Source organism: Hydractinia symbiolongicarpus, chromosome 13 (genome assembly GCF_029227915.1).
Source record: "Hydractinia symbiolongicarpus strain clone_291-10 chromosome 13, HSymV2.1, whole genome shotgun sequence".
NCBI classification, from domain to species: domain Eukaryota; kingdom Metazoa; phylum Cnidaria; class Hydrozoa; order Anthoathecata; family Hydractiniidae; genus Hydractinia; species Hydractinia symbiolongicarpus.
In genome coordinates this window covers 6,900,782-6,922,241 of record NC_079887.1, presented here as the reverse complement: position 1 = coordinate 6,922,241, position 21,460 = coordinate 6,900,782, and the positions used below count along the sequence as shown (strand labels likewise).

The following is a 21,460-nucleotide window of genomic DNA, read 5'->3' as shown; positions in this document are numbered from 1 at the left end:
CCTAGTTGACCTGTTGTCAATGACAACAGCACTTCACGGAGTGTATAAAACAGCCTAATAAGATAACTGATTTTTGTGCAACTTAAGCTGAGTCAGTCGAAATTAGATCTCATAGATAAAATTCGTTGACAGGTTAACATAATTTTATAATTTAGCGAAGTTTTATAAAAAAATTTACGTATTAGCACAAACAAAATTCAAAATTCAAAGCTATGTAACAATTTATATATACACACGGTTTGTCTGATGAATTTGTTTTATGAAGGAAATATATCCACAACAGCTGGTGCCCAATATTGCTGTCCACTACATATACACATAACTACTCATACACTTGTACGGCATCGCAGTTCTTTGGTATAAAAATAAATATAATAGCTGAGGGTCTTTAAGGGAATTATTTTAATTTGAGGCTTATCGCTTTTATCCGCTGACTATCGCTTTTTTCATATCAAACGGTGGTAATTTAGGATCAGACGCTATATTTACTAAACTTGTCCAACCAGCCACAATCAAGACATCAGGTCCTATAAAAGACAAAATAAACAAGTCAAAATAAACAAGTCAAAAAAACTCTATCTGTTCTTATTCTTATTATATTTTCGGTTCAGCTTCTGGAGCAGCGACAAAACTAAAGGCATGACTGTGCAAAGAGCCAGTATAGTAGAGTTTAGTCTAATTGTGAATGTAATTGTGGATAAGGAAAATAAAAAGAATCCAAATAACACAAGAAAAATCACATATCAGAAGAAATCACCAAGGCAATATGCTTAGTATATACTTTAAAATTCCCCTATCTGACCCTGAATATGCTCATAAACGATATGCTTATACAAAAACATTTTCACTTTCATTCGGAAAGACACGCTATGGAAAAAATGTTATCTTGTTGTTTAGGGTCAGGAAGACGACAAAAATGGCGGTGTTTAAAACTTGAGTGTACAAATTTGTCAAATAACGTCAAAAAGGCACCGCTAACAAATGGCCGACAAAACTGTTTGAAAATCTGTACGTTACGTAATTGTAAAGATGGTAGAAGAACAAGTAAAGTTTACCTCGTTTGAATGAGTTTTTTGTTTTTCTAATTGATGCTTTAATTTCACTGTGATGAAGAATACAGAAAAAAAATTAAGTTGAATGACTAAATGAATGAATGAATGAAATTACAGAATTCGTCTAAACAGCTACATTTTTGTCAAAGTAACCTAAAATAATAATCTTAATAGATCCATGCAAAACAGTTACAAAATAAATTCTAGATGGGATAAATGATTGTCTCATATAAAACAAGATATGTTATCCATCTTGACACAAAACCCGATACATCAAAATAGACTATATAATTCGTGTCTTACTTAATTCATCTCTCGCTTGATTCAGATCTTGTTGTAAAACACTTTCGGTATTCTCCCTATCAAATTGCTCAGCCATCACACGATCTTTTAGGAAAAGAATCTACATGTGAAATCAAAGAATTGCAATTAAAAATTTTATTGAACCCAACTGGATATTCAGTTAATTCCTCGGGTTCATTGGTGGTGAAGTGGCTCATTATGTACGGGAGGGGTTATTTTTAAGGGGGAAGGAGCATTAGGACGAAGGGGTTAAAATAAATTTTCCACTTGTACGCTTATTGTTTTAAAGTATTTTTAATACAAAACAATAGCGTATTGATAGTTTTAAGTAGCTACTAGCAAAGGTGCTAGCAAAAATTTGCGGACTTTACCAAAGAACGAGTTTTATTTCTCTGAAACAAATTTTACACTCAGTTTAACTAAACCAACATGAAATAATATTAAAGGGTGAATCGTACTGGAAGAAGGGAGAGGGTTTAATCCAGTATTTATGGTTATAAAAACATTTGCGTAGAAATTGTAACTAAACTACTACATCTTTACAACAACAACAACGACAACAACAACAACAATAACAATAACAAAAACAACAACGACAACAACAACAACAACAACAATAACAACAATAACAGAAACAAAAACAACAACAACAATAACAAAAACAACAACAACAATAACAACAACAATAACAAAAACAAAAACAACAAAAACAACAACAAAAACAAAAAAAACAACAACAAAAACAATAAAAACAACAACAACAACAATAACAAAAACAAAAACAATAAAAACAACAACAACAAGGATAACAGCGACAACACTAACAATTACTATATTTAATAAATTAAATCAACAACAACAATCAAAAAATTGATAACGATAATACCTCTCCTTTTAGTTTCTCTTCATTAGCTGATGACGAAAGTTTCATTTCTTCGAACTGTGCTTTCAATGTTCTAACATCTTCGCCATCCAATGTCGACTTTTAAAATATTCACGAAAAATTCACAACAAGATCTTTACAATGTAATTTATCAGAAATTTCCACAGGAAGTAAATTTCGCTTCATTTTTTAAAACTTGTGAAGTTAAATTCCGCAAAATGTAAAAAGTTTTTTTTACCAACCTGCATAATAAATTCTGCAAAACAATTGTAAGTCTTAAACCGCGAAATGTTTTTCCACAAAAATTTAAAATTTCAACCGCGAAAAAAAATAGCGTTATGCTATAGTTTCTTTGAACAGATCGCGGGAAAAGTGTTACTAAATAGTATAAAATGTTTTAAGCAGGTATTCAATGTTTTAAATGAGAAATTCAAAGTAAACTCATTTTTGGATTATCAAAGTCATCCGTAAAAATGCAAAAATTTCTCACAAAACGAACGATACCATGGCATTCTTTTATTTCGGAAATATTAGACCTTGACTTTTTTTGTGTTTCTTTACAAACTTTCTTCTTTTCGAGTTAAAAAATGACATTTTAATTTTATGTCGACTTACAAGTTTGGTGCATATCATGTTATCTACAATTCTTAAAAACTTTCATTGGCCGTAACTGAACTGTTTAAACCGATTGGCGAGAAGTATAGATTTCAAGACTTAACTGATAAATAGTCGTGAAGCATTTTTTACATTTATTTGAATTGTCAACGATCCATCTGAAACAACTGTGTAATAGACAGTTTCAAAGAGATACGTTACACAATATACAAAGAGATACATAATACGTCAATTTCTTCACCTTACCTTAAGATCTTCACTTTCATCTTCTAACGACGTGAACTGAAAAAATAAAATATACGATGGTGCATATTCTCCCTTTATTCGATCCCCGCAATATTTTTTTTCTTCTGTTTTTTGCACAAATATCTACCTTATTTTATCCCCGATAGAAGTTCGGGCAGAAACAGGCATTCCATTCCTCCCTTCCCTTCATTACTCACCCGAGTAGGCAAACTACTGCCTCTAAATTCAACATTGAAGCAACAAAATAGGTTTACCCAAGAAGTAACACACAAACACTGTAGTTGGGAAAGGATTAGTCATAGAGTAGCTATAATTAAAAGGGCGATTTCTACGAAAGTAGCAAGAGCACTGATACTTTTTCGCTGTGCGCGAAGTGACGCAATATTAGGAGCTATAAAATTGTTTTATCGATGTAAACGTACCTTGGCGAGGGTACCATCTCTCTCTTCTGATAATATTTTCTAAACACAATGTTACGAATAAAATTGATGTTATTATACCAAAAAAACATTAACAATTATAATTCTATTTGCGTCAAAACTCTGTCAAAGATAAAGATATTGCCATGTACAGGTCAGTTATATTTCATTAATCAATTGTAAATTTCACACTCGAATAATTTCTACAAAGCAAATTAAGTTCTGTATTTTTAGAACATATAGGCTCGTTATTTTCCCCGAAAAATATTGACCTCAAAAAATAAACCTGTCTTCCCTGAAGTGTCCGTGCAATACAGTATTTACAAATTTCGCAAATACCCAGCCGGCCAAAAAACGGCATAAATGTTCAGACAATACATTACCTCCGAAGGTCTGGAGAAAACCACACCCTTAAATGCACGGACAATAAAATATCCTTTAAGGGATTGGATTTTGTAATGTCCGGACAAAATAATACCTATTACACATCCTGTATATATATATTTATATATTTAAAACTCTCCTTCTAACATTCGACAAAAGCATTTTGCAATTTTCCTGAGTATTCTGTAATTTTCTTCGTTTCGCTGGTATAACTTACCATTTCTGCGAGAATGTCAGTTTGGAATTGTGCAAACTGCTGATGTAACAGTTCAACTTGTTTGTCCACCTCTTTTTGATTTGTGGTGTATATATTGATCTGAAAACGACACAAACAAATTAAGTTGCCATCTCCACTAGTAAAAGAAATATCAAACTTGACGTAAGTTTCTACACACTCAACCTAATTATCTTGTCATAAAGAAAATAAAGAAGAACACATATACTTCCATATTCCTGTAGACTGATAAAAGTTAACAGAACAGCTATCCAATTTGCAAAGCAACAAACATTTTTCTCATATATGTTTGCTTTTATTTTTGAATGCTTTGATTGTCATTACCTTAAATCCTTATTTTACTTTGATAGAATTAATAAACATTATTTCAATCAATATTCTTTGATGGAAGTCTGATTGTAATTTTTATCTTGATTGAATAAAATAAATAAAGTAAATAAAAGACCTTTGTAAAAATAAGACCAGATGAATGTAAATTTGTAGACTAACTTGTGATTTAGTATCTCCTGCTGCGCTTTCAATGCTTCGCTCTAATGAAGCAAATTTATCTTTTTCGGAATCCAGCTCGCTCTAGTACATAAAAAAACATTGACAGTAAAATTCACGATAATAATTAGCTTATTCTTACCAATCATCAAAATGTCTTACGTACTGAAATTTTGAGATAGAAGCAAGGACGTATTGTGTTTGGAATTTCATGTTTCGTTTTCACACTGTAGATACACAATTGTCTGAACTGAGCTCCAATATAACAATATGTATAATAGACAAGTATAATTAAAAAAACCCTGCTTGTACGGTTTACCATCTTGAGATAGTGTATTTCAGAACCTGATTTTTTTTAGAAAAGGAATATAAATCATTAGCTACTTGGACTTAAAGTAGAAAGCTTTACAGTACAACATAGATGAGAACAGAGAATTGAAAAACTTAATCTAAAAGCCTTAAATTAAATTTCGAAATGAGATCAATGTCCCTCACCTGTATTGTGTTCACCTTGTGTCCTAAACTTTCTTCTTTTTCTTTAACACACATAAATTCTTTCTGTAGACGTTGTAACTGTTTCTCATAGTTTTGACACATCATACAAGCATGGCCATAATTCTAGATAACATAAATCTCCAGTTTTACGTTGAGGCCCAAAACAAACGAACAACGACACGAATAACCGAACAAAAGACCGTACGTCCAAAAAACCGAACGACCATAAGACCAAACGACCAAATGACCGAACTAACGAACGATCAACCAATTGAACGATCGAAAAGATAAACGAATAAACGAACGATAAGGAACAAATCAAAAACGAAATGGACAAACATCAATGCAACTTACATCAGATACAGTACTCCATCCAGTTTCATTTAACGAAAGTTTTGAATCCACTTCATCATTGTATGATTTTTCTTTTGTTGCGGTGCTATTCCATGACACATCACCTTGTGATAACGATTTATCCTGCAGTGAAAATTGGGCTAGAAGGAGAAATATTGTTAGTGAATGTTTGATGCTCTCAGTTTTCATCGAGTATTTTGAAATATTTGTCGATTACCAGATGGGGTAGCTGTTGATAAGTCGAAATCAATGCTGAGTTTTCTGGCTACCCCATCTGTTGAATCAATGAAGATTTGGAATTATCTGTTAAATAAACGAAAGAATTTAGGCTTATCTGTAAAATTATACCCTGCAAAATTTAATCCTGTTAAATATTTTTAAAAAATCAGGAAATTGTTTTAATGTGATCACAACTCGTGTTTCGTCCTGTGCATTCGTTTCTTATGTATCTTCAAGAATATAACAACAACAACTGAAAAGGTTATTTCATTCATTCCAGATAGTAAAATAATGCAGCTGATGACGTACTGCCATACCTGTGGTATTTAAAATATTATCACTGGATGACGACTTAGTGATTGCCACTGTCTCATTAGGTGTTGTTGGTTTCAAACTGCTGGTCTCCTCGACTTCCTCAGCTTGTTCAATACCATATCTCTTTATATTCTGTTGTAAGATAGCCTGTTCTAAGTCGTCGTCTTCACTGTCTGATGACGAAGAAAGCATTAAAGGTTTTTCATTCACATTGAAATCCTCCTAAAACGATATATTCAATATCAGATCTGCTGCAACATATTACATTCCACTTGTTACGTTCAAAGCGCTCAAACAAGAACAATTTTATGCCCAAATAGTGTTAAATTGAATATTTGTAAAATTCAAATTAAAAAATTTTCACAAAATATTAAAGTATTATTATTAAATAGACTGTTAAAAAAGCATTTGCGAAAATTAATGTTATTCTGCTAACACACTGGTAGATAATAAATACATATTCGATTTGGTAAAAATTGGAAATCGCATTCATTCGGAGCTACTTTCAGTTAACAATACTTGATAAAAGAAAGCTCACTATCCTTTTTTACTTTGCCATATATCAGCCTATGATTGACTTTAAAATAAGACCATCTTAAGCTGGTTATTTGATTCCTAATACTGGATGAATTTCGCATTGCGCGTATATATCGACACCCCAAAACTATTGGTACAGGTAGCTTCACTAACCTTACATAGCTCGTTTAGTTGATAAGCAGCTGGAAATAGTGTATTGAACAATTTATCAGAAATTGTCTAGAAGAAAAGAAAAAAAACAAAATGGCATACCTTAAACATTCGATCAAAGTTTTTAGCGTGATAAGCAGATGGAAAAAGTGAGTTGAAGACACTATCAGCAATAGTCTACAACAGAAGATGAGTATTCAGCATACACAAGTCAATTTTAATCAAAAAAACTTATGCATCACTGTAAAAAATGGTGCAATCATTTTCTGATATTTAAGCAAGGTCACCTTTTTTTCGATTCAGAAATAACTTCCAATCCCATTCTCGCTTTTTTAACATAAAAAACTCCTATAGTAGTAACAATAGAAGCTTTGAAGTAGTTTTCAAAGAGACTATACAGAGAAAACTTATTGTACTAGTTGAGTTTGAATAAACATTATGTTAAAAAGAAATCAATTGATTCCATACTGATGAAAACCTACCCCTTGCTTACTCACATTTTTTGTTGGACTAATTTTTTTCTGTTCTTGTTTACGTTTCGCATTTGGTGTTCTCTTTTTAGTGGCTTCAACTAATTTATCTGGTTTTCTTACAGTCTCTCCACGTATACTATCAAATGCGATTAAGTCACTTTTTTCTGTCGGGGTTGCTACCTGCTGCATTATTTCTTGTTGGTTTTTACTAGGGTTACTTGTAGTCAATATAGTAGAGCGCTCAACCCGTATGTCTCTAGATAATTGTTCTAGTTGTTGATGAGTAAGAAACGTTTTCATCTTTTCATTTTCAAATGCTAAATTATTTTGTTGTTCTAAAAATTGTTCATTTGCCAATTTCCAGGTTTGCTTCAACTCTGAATGACTCATTTTTTCTTGTTCAAAAAGACGGCAGACTAAAAACAAAGCAATTTTTAATCACCAAAACAAAGTTATATCTCAGAAAATTTTGTCAGTAATGTTTAGAAAGAAAATACGCTTCTGCCAATTTTGAAGGCTTGTTTCCATTATGTCGAATGTCCTAAGCCAGATTATTTTAAGCGTTTTGAGTGGTTGGAGAAAAGTTCTTGCCATTTAAATGTATAAAATGTTTTCTATGTCTGGTAGTGCATATGGCACTACCAGACATTTAATATTCTGCACTACAAGGATTATTATTCCACCTAGTGGAGATAAGCCCTAACACTTACCATTATGAAGCTCTCTACGTAACTTATCCGCATCTTCTTGTAAAACACCTTTTTGAGTATTTAACACAGCTACATACATTTCCAAATCAGTCCTAGCTGATCGTTCTGCGTCTAAATACTTCTGAGTTTCTTTTATTTTTTCATCAGAAGCTTGGTCAACAGTTTTATCAGGCGCCTAGATAAAAAAAATATTATTCAAATTTGTCATAAAAACTTCCAGACGACTAACAAAATTAATGATGATGGATATTTTTAAATTTCTTAAACATATAGTTCTCAATATTTTTTAACTGTTGTTATTTCAAAGTTACAAAAAAAGCATCAAATCTCTTATCAATAATAAATCATGATGGCAATACAATAGAGTATATAATATACACAAAATGACAGTTTGTAAAATTTGTTGGTTCGTTGTCATTAACAAAATTATTTCTTTGCCGTTTTTCAACTGACCTTTGCAATATCTCTGCTGACCCAAATTATAAGTGAAGGTATAGTTAAATAAAAATATAACAAACAAACTGATAACTAAATAAATAATGAAACAGAGTCAACCGTGATTGTGAACTTTAAGCAGCTATAATTTTTGTTTTATACTGATAATGTGGGCATTTATGCTGACGTGTTTCAAGTTAGAAATATGGTGCATATCACTCACTCACTAATCGTTCAACATATTCTTCCTACTCAGAGCAGGTTGCGCAAAAAAAGTTTAATGTGACTGTTGTGGAGCTCTTATGTTTAAAAATATTTATCCTTTTTAAACATAACCTTATAAAACTATAGAGAAGAAATAAACGTTTTCAGATACATTGAAATTGGGACAATTATATCCTAATATGTAAAACCCAGCAGAACCCATTAAACTAACAGTAGCAGAAAAACCTGAGAAGAAAAAAATTATGTTATTTTTACATGACAGTAAAGACGAACAGACCCTGCACCAAAAAGTTGAGACAGAAAACAGCAAACCCATAATGAACTAGGAATGGTTAAAATGTTGCATGCCTATTTCCTGTTTACATTATTTAAAACAATTTCTACACCTTATGTACCATTACTTTTAATTTCGAATCTGCTTCTTCCAATTGCTTCTTAAGTTCTTCAATTTCCTAAGAAAAAAAGAAGTACATTTAATGATAGACATTATATACCGTGCTTCCTCAAACAGTTATTGTATTAGTGTAGTGGTTAGTGGTTTAAAGTTGTTATTATATCGCCAACTACCTGTTCAAGTGGTCCCACAATTGACTTCCATGCATTTACATCATCTTGTACCTGGACGTGAAGACAAAATGCTCAAAAATGTTTTTTTTGCATTTAGTACTCACTTGTAAAACTAATGTGGATACAAAAGCCAGTAATATTTAATTTCCTTGCCGATTTCCTTCATTTTAAATTCCTTAATTTAACATGTATACTATTAGTTTATGCTCCACAGTGTGAACTCAGTAAAGAAGATAAAAATGACAGTCACATCAAGGTTTAGAGACTGTAAACTTGTTATGGTGGGTGGTGATTTTATGGTCATGTTGGGAAGTCATCTGCAGGTTATAAAAGTGTTCATGGACGCTACGATTTAGGAGCAAAAATAAAGGAAGGGGAGAGACTGCTGGAGTTTGGAATGGCAACTAAAATGGTGGTTTGTAACACATCATTCAGTAAAAGATAGAGTAGGCTGATAACATATGAGTCAGGTGGTTGTCAGGCACAAATAGATTACTTTCTGGTTAGAAAGTCAGACAAGAGGGTGGTGAAGGATGTGGAAGTTATATGAGTTTCCCAGCATAGGTTGCTGGTTTATGATATTATCTTAAAGAGAAAAAAACAAGGGAAAGTATGGGCCCTGTCAAAAAATTTGAAACTAAAAGAAGAGATTGTAGCAAGACAATTTAGTGCACAAGTTCAGCAGTTGGCCTATAAAATGGACAATGTAATAGTGAAATATTGATGTTAGAAGCTTCTGATGATACCTGTGGGTGGTTGAAAGGATCAGCTAGACATAGACAGACCTGGTGGTGAAATAATAAAGTTGACCACTGTAAAAAGGAAAAGAGAAAACTTTGAAAAGAGTGAAAGTCAGGTGGTAGTTAAAATATTTACTTAGAAGCTAAGCGTCATGCTCAAACAGCAGTGTATAAGGCAAAATCAGAAGCAGAGAAAAACAGATTTGCAGATGTTAAGAAGGTTAGACTGGTGCAATGAGGTACTGAAAATATCAAAGCAATTGAAAAAGACTAATCAAGATTTTGTATGTGCGAAGTATATATACGTAACGATGAAGGTGTCTTGGTTAGCGCAGATGAGGAGAAAAAGCTAGCTTGGAAAAGTTATTATCAGAGGTTACTTAAGGAGTTTGATTTAAATGAGTATAATTTCGTAGATAGTGTTTATGTTTATGTTTTTCATTATACTTGGTTTACAATTCAGATATTGGTTCGTTATTCAAAACATTAATTTTGTGTTTGTTAATTCTTGCGTGTGTATTTAAAAGCCTTCTTTCTCAACTGTTGCATAGACCCCGATCTATTATCTATTTAACTGGTCGTTCTCTTGTGGTCACTTAAAAAAACTGCTGGTTCTCTGGTGATTACTTCAAAATACTGCTGGTTACTGCTGGTTCATACTTTTAGCAAAAGCGGTAAAATTTGCCTGATGAAGATGTTAAAAAGTGCCAGCTATGCAAATCAAGATAGAATGGGTAGTGGAGGCTATTAGGAAAGTGAAGATTGGCAAGGCTACAGGAGTATCAGGAGTTGTTGCAGGGATTGTAAAAGCATCTGGATATACTGGAGTTAAGCTTATAACAAGTCTTGCTAATCAGATTATAAAGGATGGTGTTGTCTAGAGTGACTGGCAGTAAAGTGTACCAGTGAATTGTTTTAAGTGCATATGTAATGCATTATTAAGAGGTAACTATAGAGGGTTGAAGTTGGTTGGTCAAATAATGAAAGTTATTGAAAGTGTGATTGATAAGTTACTTAGAAAAAGAATTGATATAGATAAGATGCAATTTGGTTTTGTTCCAGGGTGTGGCACTACAGATACAATATTTTTACTTAGACAGCTTAAGAAGAAGTATTTAGGAAAGAGAATGAATCTCTATTTTCCTTTGTAGATTGAGACAAAGCTTTTGATAGAGTGTCACGTAAAGTTATTTGGTTGGATTTGTGAAAAGTAGGTGTGCATATGTGGCTAGTCAAGATGCTACAGTCTATGTATAACAAGTCGTGTCTGGATTCACTTTAGTGATGAATTGTGTAAATGTTGGTATGCATCAGGGTTCTCTACTTAGTCCTTTGTTGTTTGTTTTAGTCTTGGAGAACATCGATGGAGTTCAAAATTGTCCATAGCTGTTAGTTCTCAGAGCTGAGTCGATGGTAGAATTAGTTACAAAAATAAAGAAGTGGAAGATAGGACTAGAAAAGAAAGGGTTAAGGGTGAATGCAGCCAAGGTCTTAAGTCATGATTAGTAGAATTGAATCCATGTGTGATCTTGTAGTTGTAACATGGCTTTGTGATGTTTGCAGGAAAGGGGTTGGTAGTAACTAAATTTTTTGTTAGACTTATAAGCATTGGTTACATAAGAAGTGCAGTGCTATTGGAGAAAGGTTAACCCTATTCGGGTATTGTAAACTTATAGTACATCATAAAAGAAACAAAATAGCAGCAAAATTTTTTTGCTTGTGTCAGCACTTTTTGTGTGACGTCATCAGAAATTGAAATTTGTCTAAACCACTATCTGCTTAAAATTCTATTACTTTCGTTCTAGAGCAAATTTATACATTCTGTTAAAATTTCTGACAACCAGTTTTTCCATTTTTTAAATAGTTTACATAAATAAAGACCAAAAACTAAGGTAGGCCAAGAAAGACTTAATGCAGGGGCATTATAGTTTCGATCTAACACAGTCTGATCATATTACAGGAAACTCATTAATGTACCCCGTTCAACCGATGCAAGCATGGAAAACAGACGTTAAGCAGAGAATGATGAGGAGGAGGAAAATTAACATCCCAATGGTTTTTTAACAAAGTTGGGTGCGTAAAAATGACAAAGTTCAGTTAACAATGCTTTATTACACTGTAGCCATGTTTAAATGTTAACTATGTACGTAGATGTCCCATGACGATAAAAATTTAATATTATTATTAATTTACATTAATTCTTTTATTGTTTTTAACGAGTTAACAGCAAAATAAACTTGTGTGATACACAGTATAACCACACATAGACAAATATAAACAAGTTTAGCATAGGAGAAATAAGAAATAAAAAATAACGCATCATGACTTTTCAAGACAAAACTACTTATAATTTTCTGTTTAAAAATACCTGTTGTTGAGAACCTTCCAAGTTTGCGGCAGGCCCTTCAATGCCTTTCACCTTTTGTATACTACTAGTACTGGTCTTTTTGGAAAATGCATTGGACATCATTGACATAATTCCTTCATTATTTCCTTTCCCATCCTCAGATGTGCGCATACCATTACGAATTCTTTGCTCAAGTCTGGCATTAGCGTCTACCAATTTTTTTCGTTCTTCTTCAAATTCTTTCGCTATCCGTGTTTGACCTTCTTTTGAAGCTTCTAAAAATTAAATATATTTCCAAAATTACTTTTTAAAGCCATTTCATAAGAATACCAAAACAAAATACTGAACTCTTTTATTTGGTGACGTGAAAGTACATCTTAAAAACAGCGTTTAAATACATTTACAAACGAAACAATTATTACAGAAAGTCATTTTTACAGCACCTTGCCAAATATGTTGCAGAGATGCAATCTCCTCTTGATGTTTCACTTTTAAAGCAACGAATTCTTCTTCTTTTGATTCTTCAGAGAGTTGCGCAGCAGCTCGTATTCCTTCATTCTCAGATTTTAAATCATTGATTTGTTTAGCTAAATTTGTGACTTGCAGTTCAAGCTGACTTGTCAACGCCTTTTCACTCTTGAGTAAAGCTGTGAGGTAAGACAGTGTTTCATAACATACAGAATAAATCTTGATTTACCCAGCATATTAAACCACTTTTAGTACGACTTATTTATAACAACATTCTGTTTCAAATGGTAGCCATGTTGCTACTTTGTTCTACAGATGCACAAAATGGTGACACCATGGACAGTGTTTTTCAGGAATATTTGAGGTGTGTGATGATTCTCACGTGTAAGTCAAGTAACAAAAAAAATTTATACCGCATGTGGGTTTCGTTTTTAAAATTGTTTAAATAAAAATAACACTTGTGGCATATAGAAAAAAATCAATTAAATTAGAGTCTGCTATGTCTCCACTTAAATCCATGAGAAAATGTTTTTAAGTGCAGTTTTGCAGACTTGGTTTTTCCGTGCTCTGTCGGTGTTCCCCTCCGCATTAGCTAAGAACTGCATGGCTGGATTTCTTATGTAAGACCTGGTTACCAACAACAAAGGGGCCAGGCAAGAGAGATTTTGTCTAAGTAGTTCTTTTAACTAAGTCAGGAGTCGGTGATTTAGCTAGGATGGTCAGGTTGGCTATGAATTGGCTCGCTCATGGATTAAAAGGACCAGGAGTATTCAATAATTCTGAGATCTAAAAGTGTTTGACCAAGACGGAAATCTATCGAACGTTTTGTCTGACAAAGGTTCGAAACAAGCTATGGACATGTCCGACCAAACTGGAAATGTGGCGAACATTTTGTCTGACAGGTCTCCAAAAATTATTTCGAGGGCTGCCATCGCACGCTACCATTAGGATTTTATAGGTTGGTTTTGAAAACTCTTATATTTATTTTTAAGGCTTTCCATTAATCATACGCCTGAAATGATTTAGGCATGTGTTAAGGTGTGAGCATGCGATCGCACATACCTCCTAAAAAGACTGCATAGATATATATGATGGGTGACTTAGTGGTTATAACTCTCACACATTATGCAGGAGACCAGAGTTCGTTTCCCCTTGGTAATGACTTAACATGGGTGAGTTGATGTTACCACAGCCCAGAGTTAACGAAAGCCACGTGAGGGACAGGACAGTAGATGGATAGATGGCAGTGTAGCTCAAAATGAGCATTAAATACTCTAGAACTCCCCATCTAAGCCATGGCCCCTACTGGAATGATAGACAGGGTATATCCCTTAATATTTGTGAGGCTAGGTATGTAAAATTTGTACATCTATCTATCTCTATATGATGGCCGGGATATGTACAATGGGCAAACCAGTGGATTTTTCCACAGGCTAGAAAGTTGAACTAGTGTTTTTTTTATAGGCTAACGACTAAAAGATTATTTTGATAACTATCTCATGATTTATTTAACTATATCTCGCATTGAGGCAATTGCTTACCATAATTATTGATTTAATATTAATTTTTTTAAGGAAGTTTGATCATTTTAGTCAAATCCATGAAAACATGGTTCTAAGTCAAAAATATTAAAATATTGAAAACTTTGTCATTTGTTTATCGTGGATTGGAAAGGAAAATTTTTTTATGCTTGTTTTACTTAGAGATGGTAAGAATATCCTGAGCATATCAAATACTAAGTTATAATTGTTTTTTTGCAGAAAAAAAAAATTTCAATGTATATACTTTTTAAATAATAAATTTAAAAAAAAAAAAGAATTTTGTATGAGTTTAATTATAGTATGTAGATATGCAAAAAGTATCCATAAAAATACTTGTCATAAATAACAAATCATACAAACCTTCACAATCCAAATAAAGCTGTCTAAATTGTGCTCGTTTTTGTCCAAACTCTTGTTCCTTTTTACTGTTTTCAGCAAGTAATTGTTCATACTTTTCCTTGTAATTATCTACCATAGCTAAAAATATAAAAATATGAAATTTGTGTTTTTATACTTTAATAAAGTTATTCTTTTTACTATTAAATTATGTAATCAAAACATAATGCTTACCTGCCTCCATGTTGAGATAAGCAGGTGTTAGTTTGATGATCCCTTTCTTGAAATTTTAGGTTGTTTAGTCTAACTGTACATCTAAATATCAATCAATGTAAAGTTTATTATTCAATAGTAAAACTTTGATTTTGGACTCAAAGAATAATCGGGTAAGTAATTGTAGACACTTGATTTTTTGACTAAAAAAGACTTGACAGAAGCAACTAATAACAGATCTGCTGCACAGGAATTTAAGTCCAAAACAGTCTAGATCACTCTCTTTTAGAAAAGTTTTTTCTAAAAAAAATTAAAAAACAAATGATTTTTCTTGTCGTTTGCACTTTCTGAAAACAAATGCATGTTGTGAAAGGGGTCAGAAAGGCTTCCCCACTTTCTTCTGATTCAGGAAAGGAACCCTAGAGACTAATTCGCCAAGCAAGCTAAAATTTCGCAACTTTTTATAAAAAACATTAGTATTTAGACTAGAAAAAGAACTAAGATATTCTGATTAATCAATGTAACTTAGCCTAATATATACTATTTTATCATCCCCTTGTGACTAACCTATGTTAAAAATTAAGTTTACAAAGTGAATTTCTTGGGATCCATGAAAATGAGGGGCAAATTGTACCAACTTTGCGACGAAAAAACAGATCGGTGAATCACAGGTCAAAACAATATGAAGTAGCAGTCTACAGAGGTTTGCTTTACTTATCCAAGCAATGTACTTTACTAAAGAAGAGACATACATCATTAAAGATTAATGATGTATGTCATTAACGGTCCCATAAATGGATTATATTTCTTCATGGCAAAATAGTACCTCTGCACACTGAAAAAGAATAGCGCCTTAGCTTAAGTGGTTATAGCTCTCGTATTGTGTGCGAGAGACCAGGGTTTGTTTTTCCTTGGCTGCCGTTAACCCCAGCCATGTGTGGAAAATGTGGGAGATGGAACATTACGTGGGCCATTGGAGGTTGCTGGGAGTTGTCTGGCAGAGCATGGAGCCTAATTAAGCCTGTGCAGCTAGCTACAAATAAGCACTAAATACTCTAGGACTCACAATCTAAGCCATGGCCCCTCCTGGAAATATTAGACCGCGGACAACCCCCAGCATTTGTGAGGCTAGCCATAGATGGACTCCAGTGTAACGTTATTTGTTTACTTTTCAGTGGTACGCTCTTTGGTTGTGGCATTTGCGTGGACAAGGGTACCGACTTGCCGAAAACGCCAGAAATATGAGGGTGATCATGGGCGTTTTTCCAGGTTTTCGTTTGTAACTGACCGAAAGCTCCCCAGGGTTCGATTCCTCTTGACAGCGATTTAACATGGGCGATTGAATGTTACCATAGCCCTGGGTTAACCTAAGCCATGTGAGGGAAATTAGGGAATTGGTACGCTGTGTGGGCTGTTGGATGTTGCCGGGTGTTGTCTAGTACAGTGCTGGCCCTAATTGGGTCTGCGTAGCTCAAAATGAGCATTAAATACACTAGGACTGTTCATCTAAGCTATGGCCCCTCCTGGAAATAATAGACAGGGCATATATATTCCTCAATATTTGTGAGGCTAGCCATGTAAAATATGTACATCATCTAAGGAAGGTGCTATTTTGTTGTCATACTTACAGTTTATTATTTGTGGGATTTTATTACATCTATTTATCGAATAAATGATATAAAAAACAGTCTTCCACACATTAAAAAAATAAGTTCATGGAAATAATATAAATCTTTAAAAAAATGTTGTTCCAGGTTGATTCAGGTTTCTCCAGGGGAAGTCTTATATTTTTTTAAAACACCAGAAGTCGTCGGACAGCCCTGTGGTTGTTGCTGCATTTCAGGTGAGCTGACACCCTTGTCAGTACGGCACTTTTCCCCAATCGCGTGAGTCTCCCCCGATCAGGGGTAATTACCCAATCGGGGGAGTCCGCAACTTCCAAATTAGTTGAGACTTTCTCCGGACTTTTTGTGAAAAAAATTGTTTTGTAAAAGGGCAAGTTGTTGGACAAAAGTGCAGGCCAATTTTGTTTATATAAAGTCATTTGCGTATTTCGCGCTGATTCACCAATTAAAAAAAAAAATTCGCCATGTCGTTCTGCCGCTATTAATGTTTATTTACATTGGATCAATAACATGGTAAAATACTATTTGTTTCTGGCTAACATGCTGGAGAGATTTTATTATTTTGATGTCCTGAAGCAAGCAAGGGTAGCTGGCTTGTGAATAATAAGTATATTGAGTCTTTTATTACGTGTACAGATGACAGCTACTGCATACTTACAGGATACACCAAAACAGCTAGGTGACATACGGCTTAGGTGACAAATAAGATTAATTAGGCTAGCCAAAGCAAAAAACTAATGTTAAAATATATTCGTAAAACAAATAATGATTGATACCCTATAGCGCTAGCTAGCTAAAGACATAAGAAACATGTTATTGGTATAAAGGCTTCACATATATAAAATAAACTCTCAGCAGGCAATTTACATGATTTTTTGTTATATTTTGTTATATTGTCTTTATTGGTTTCTTTATTAGGACACGCAATTATAGCAGTAATTTATTACTAAAGTGTAAATCTTTATGATAAATAAATAAATTACTCTGTGCTTGTTTGAATTATTGGCATAATAAGTTCCATTGCAGAAAAAGCTCTGGCGATTAACTCAACTATTACTCAGTCCACAAGAAGTCAGTCAGCTGCCTCACGCTAAGTTCTAAAAAATCTTCATACGTTGTAAGAGCTGACAAGAAGTCAGTCAGCCGCCTCACACTAAGTTCTAAAAAATCCTTATACGTTGTAAGAGCTGACAAGAAGTCAGTCAGCTGCCTCACACTAAGTTCTAAACCTCATACGTTGTAAGCGGCATACAGTACTGTGAAAAGGTTTGTTAACATCGTGGTTCGTGTTTATTTCATGTTACGCACGAACCACGATAGCCCACGATACGTATTTTTTTAAAAATCGTAGACCTCACGATCATGTTTCGTGGACTACACGAACGAAAATTAAATATTACATCGTGGCTTCCACGATAGATAACTTCTATTGTAAAACAACAAAGACCGTATTAGTTTATCAATTAAATTAAAAACCGACGGCAAAAAAATAAATTAACATTTTTTTGTTTTAATTCGTTGTTATAAGGCTAGCTATATAAAAGATTTTAATCCTTCGTGAATCAAGCGCCGTCCATAGGGTATTAAATAAAACTGTAAAATTTTAAATAATTCTTTCACAAATTTATTTCTATTTTTTTTTTTAAATAAAAAAATAAATAAATGTTATAAAGGTTGTTTCATTTTAGTGTTACTCATCGTCACAAGCATGGTATATACAATCAAGCGACTTTATTTCATGAATTTAAATTTTAAGGTCAAATGAAAAAAAATTTATACGACTATACGTTCTTATAACAATACGGAAGTTTTTACGCAGAATATCCACTTCTTTTCCCATGGTTGCGCTTCAAAAAATATGAAAGTCAAGATACTTGTTCTTACGGTTTTTAAACATATATACCTTACTGTCGCTAACGCTTTATTACTTGGTGAAACAGGTCTAATATTATCTGGCGATTTCTGGTTATTATACATTTTTTTTAAAAGAGCGAGGTTAGTATTTTTTTTACACTTTCTTTTTCCACGCCAGGGCTTCAACCCTGGGGGCGAGTTGATTTTTTTAAAGTTTTTTATAAGAGTTTTTTCGTAACCCTTTCTCAGCCTTAAATTTCCTTATTTGTTTTCTTCCAAAATATTAAAATTTTTAAATAGATTGTTAAAATTATACTATTAAAAATCTGTTCGTAAAAAGTAAAATAATAGATTCAGAAATAAAGTCGCATTGAACTGCTGATCACGTTCTTATGAACTATTTTTTTATAACAACAAAATACCTGCATCAGGTTTTACGTTCATAAAAAGTCCACGTGGCTTCTGTTATTGAATAATTAATTATTAATGATGTGAAGTTTCGAAGCATTTTCTGTACAAATAAAATAGACAAAAATGACCTTTTGATCATTAAAAAAATGTTTGAAAATAATATTTCTTTCATGAATTTTAGACTCATATTGCGCGGGATTTTAGGCTGAGCATGTTCTTATAAACTAATTTTTATTAAGAAATAATGTGTCTAATTTTACGTTCATAAAAAGTTCACGTAGCTTCTGTTATTGAATAATTAATTATTAATTATGTGAAGTTTTAAAGCATTTTCTGCACCAATAAAATTAGAAATAAATTGCTTCGCGTTGAAGGGTGCTAAAGAAATCAAAGTTTTGATGTTTTCAGACTTGGAAGGTTTATAAAGATTTCGTTTCATTAAATCTTCGAACAATTTTTGATATTGTTTGCCGTGAAATCTTTTTGCCATCTTCCTCTTCAATAATTTTGCTAATCTGCGTATAGGTCATTCTTTTTTGTTTAAGATTTATTATTCGCTGTCTGAAATATTTTGGAAGCACCATGTCTTGATTTGTAAATTGTATAAATGGTTTCGCCAAACAGAGCATCCATATTTAACTTTTTTTTTCAAAGAGAAACTAATTGCTCAGCTGACTTTTAAAGACGCCGACAAAATTAGAGAAAGATACATCGGCAAAATAGATAAGACATAAAAGAAAGAAAAACTCGATGACCAAATACGCTTTTAAAATCTACTTTAATTTAATGACTGTTAAATATTTTGCATATATTTTCGGTTCAACGTTTTCTTGAACAGAGTTCTTTTGGCAAAAAAATATCGGCAAAACAATGAGATGTGTTTGAGACGGGCGTTATTAAAGTTTTAAAAACTGAAATTAAATTATGGTCAGACAAAATTAACTTTTCTTTACAAAATAACATTTCGTACAAAACATTTAATTGCGTCCGTTCGTTAAACTCAATAAAACAAATTACCGACGCTTTTGAAAAGAAAAAAAATTAAATCTATATAAATCGTGGAGCTCGCGAAAAAGATCGTGGGACACACGATCCTTCGTGGAGATAATTATATTAGCGTGGTGGCCACGATAGAATGTTTGAATATTTGTTATACACGAAGACCACGATTTTATCGTGGTTCGTGTGCACCACGCTCGTTACACGAACACGATGTTAACAAACCTTTTCACAGTACTGTAATTCGATCGTAAAAATATGTTTAAAGTTGATTAAATATACCCACTTCAGCGTTAAAATAATAATAAAAGGCACTCAGTAGCCCTACATCCTTCACGTGTATTTAATTGCTATTTCTAATTCATTAATAGATCAAAGAAGCAATACGCTTAAATAAATGTTGTCTGGTGCTATCCCCTGTTACTTTACATGAAAACATTACGAAGACCTAAACAGGCTAAGAGTGTATACAAAACTCGTTTCTTTTACTACGGCATATAGGGTTCAAAGTTCAACTTGCACCACCAGGCTTCAAAAATCCATAATGACGCATAATCTCCGAATCTATTTGGTGAGCCTGTGCATTTTTGTCACAAAAAACATTGTTTGGGGTTTTAAACTATTATCCAGGGTAGATTGATGCCTTCTGATTTATTTGAATCCATTTAAATCCCTATAGCTACATGCCTTCGTGTGAAGAAATAGACTGATTAATTACTTTGTTTTACCTAGTGCCTTGATCTTTTTTGCTGCCATGCAAATGCCACAGCAGAAAGGTCTTACAGCTAAAAACGACAGGCCCTGCTTAAAATGATACATTAGCGGTATGTTATAATTTAATAATCCCTCTAGCTAGCTAAATAATACTATTCTGCCAAGAGCTAAAGCTAGCTAGCTGCTTGGCTTGTATATTAAAATAGTTAAAAACATAAAAACTTTTCGTCATTAAACAATATAGTTGTTTCCCTGAAGCAGAAAGCCTCTTGCAGAGAATTTGGTATCGCGTATAATGTTAGGTATAACTGAAATGCTAAGGAGTGTCATTACCAAAAAGGAAATATGAAACTGTCAAGTCTGTCGTGTTTCATTTCATGACTTTACGCAGCAAAATGTACCATCTTTGTTGTTTTCGTCAGTTATTTCAGTGGATTTATTAGCCGCGAAATACATAACCCTGTACATAGTCGAAGTAGCAAGTTTACCCTCCACCCGTTGGGGGTGAGGGTGGGGCGGTTGGGTGGGTGGGTCAAAATATTTACCTACCCAACCAAGCCAAAAAAATTATCCACTAACCCCAAACCCAGCCAACGTTGAACCTCTGAAGCCGCTCTTATATAGTTGGTTGCAGATAGAAGAAAAAGTAGTATAGAGAAAAAAAGAACATGTTACACAGAAGGACAGGTGTCAAACTCTTCAACAAATAAAAGAAGATGATGTGGAGTCCTTTTTCTTTAGTGTTAACACTTTGCAATAGGATAGATATTTGCCCACCACTGGTACTTTTCTGTTCCATTCTCTAGATTTAGAAAGTTCTTGTTAGCAGAAAGTGGTAGAAAAATCAAAAGCGAGTATTTTATACGGCAAGACTTTTATTTTACATTACTTTAGTTCCTTCCGATTGAGCATTTAATTAAATATACAGTTTAAATTGAATGATTATGGCTGACAAGGTCACAGTAGAGTCTGTATCTGAAGCGGTGAAATGATTTTTTAGCAATTTAGGCATTTAGGATATGACTCACATTCAGCTCAAACCCTAGATTTATAGCATTTATAATTATTTGTTTCAAGCATTTTATCAGCGTAGATCTTTTTGTTTTTTT

At 33.2% G+C, this 21,460-nt stretch overlaps 1 protein-coding gene across 7 annotated transcripts; it reads right to left on the bottom strand.

Moving 5' to 3' along the window:
- Positions 1 to 121: 121 nt before the first annotated feature.
- On the bottom strand, positions 122 to 21,209 carry LOC130623773 (rab GTPase-binding effector protein 1-like). Of its 7 annotated transcripts, none has more exons than XM_057439293.1 (21): positions 20,685 to 21,208; positions 14,770 to 14,850; positions 14,560 to 14,676; positions 12,634 to 12,837; positions 12,212 to 12,465; positions 9,104 to 9,154; positions 8,938 to 8,988; positions 7,877 to 8,051; positions 7,176 to 7,582; positions 6,796 to 6,870; positions 6,009 to 6,228; positions 5,473 to 5,612; positions 5,119 to 5,241; positions 4,627 to 4,707; positions 4,120 to 4,218; positions 3,522 to 3,560; positions 3,100 to 3,135; positions 2,242 to 2,337; positions 1,356 to 1,455; positions 1,056 to 1,102; positions 122 to 527 (listed from the first exon to the last, which is right to left on the bottom strand). In XM_057439293.1, exons 2-21 carry the CDS (start codon positions 14,777 to 14,779, stop codon positions 513 to 515), a joined length of 2,340 nt encoding a protein of 779 aa, XP_057295276.1. In that variant the 5' UTR covers positions 14,780 to 14,850; positions 20,685 to 21,208; the 3' UTR covers positions 122 to 512. The 7 variants fall into 7 exon arrangements, with proteins under 7 accessions (XP_057295276.1, XP_057295273.1, XP_057295274.1 ...); XM_057439290.1 differs by having other exon boundaries at positions 8,923 to 8,988; positions 20,685 to 21,207; XM_057439291.1 differs by lacking the exon at positions 6,796 to 6,870 and adding an exon at positions 6,697 to 6,762 and having other exon boundaries at positions 8,923 to 8,988; positions 20,685 to 21,207.
- Between the last annotated feature and the right edge of the window lie 251 nt (positions 21,210 to 21,460).

What these genes read in the sequence shown, in the direction of transcription:
- LOC130623773 (XM_057439290.1), bottom strand. An exon ending in TGGAAGGTTCTCAACAACAG is followed by an intron (nt 9,155 to 12,211) that starts GTATTTTTAAAC and finishes CTTCACGTCCAG; the next exon opens with GTACAAGATGATGTAAATGC. An exon ending in TTGTGGGACCACTTGAACAG is followed by an intron (nt 8,989 to 9,103) that starts GTAGTTGGCGAT and finishes TTTTTTTCTTAG; the next exon opens with GAAATTGAAGAACTTAAGAA.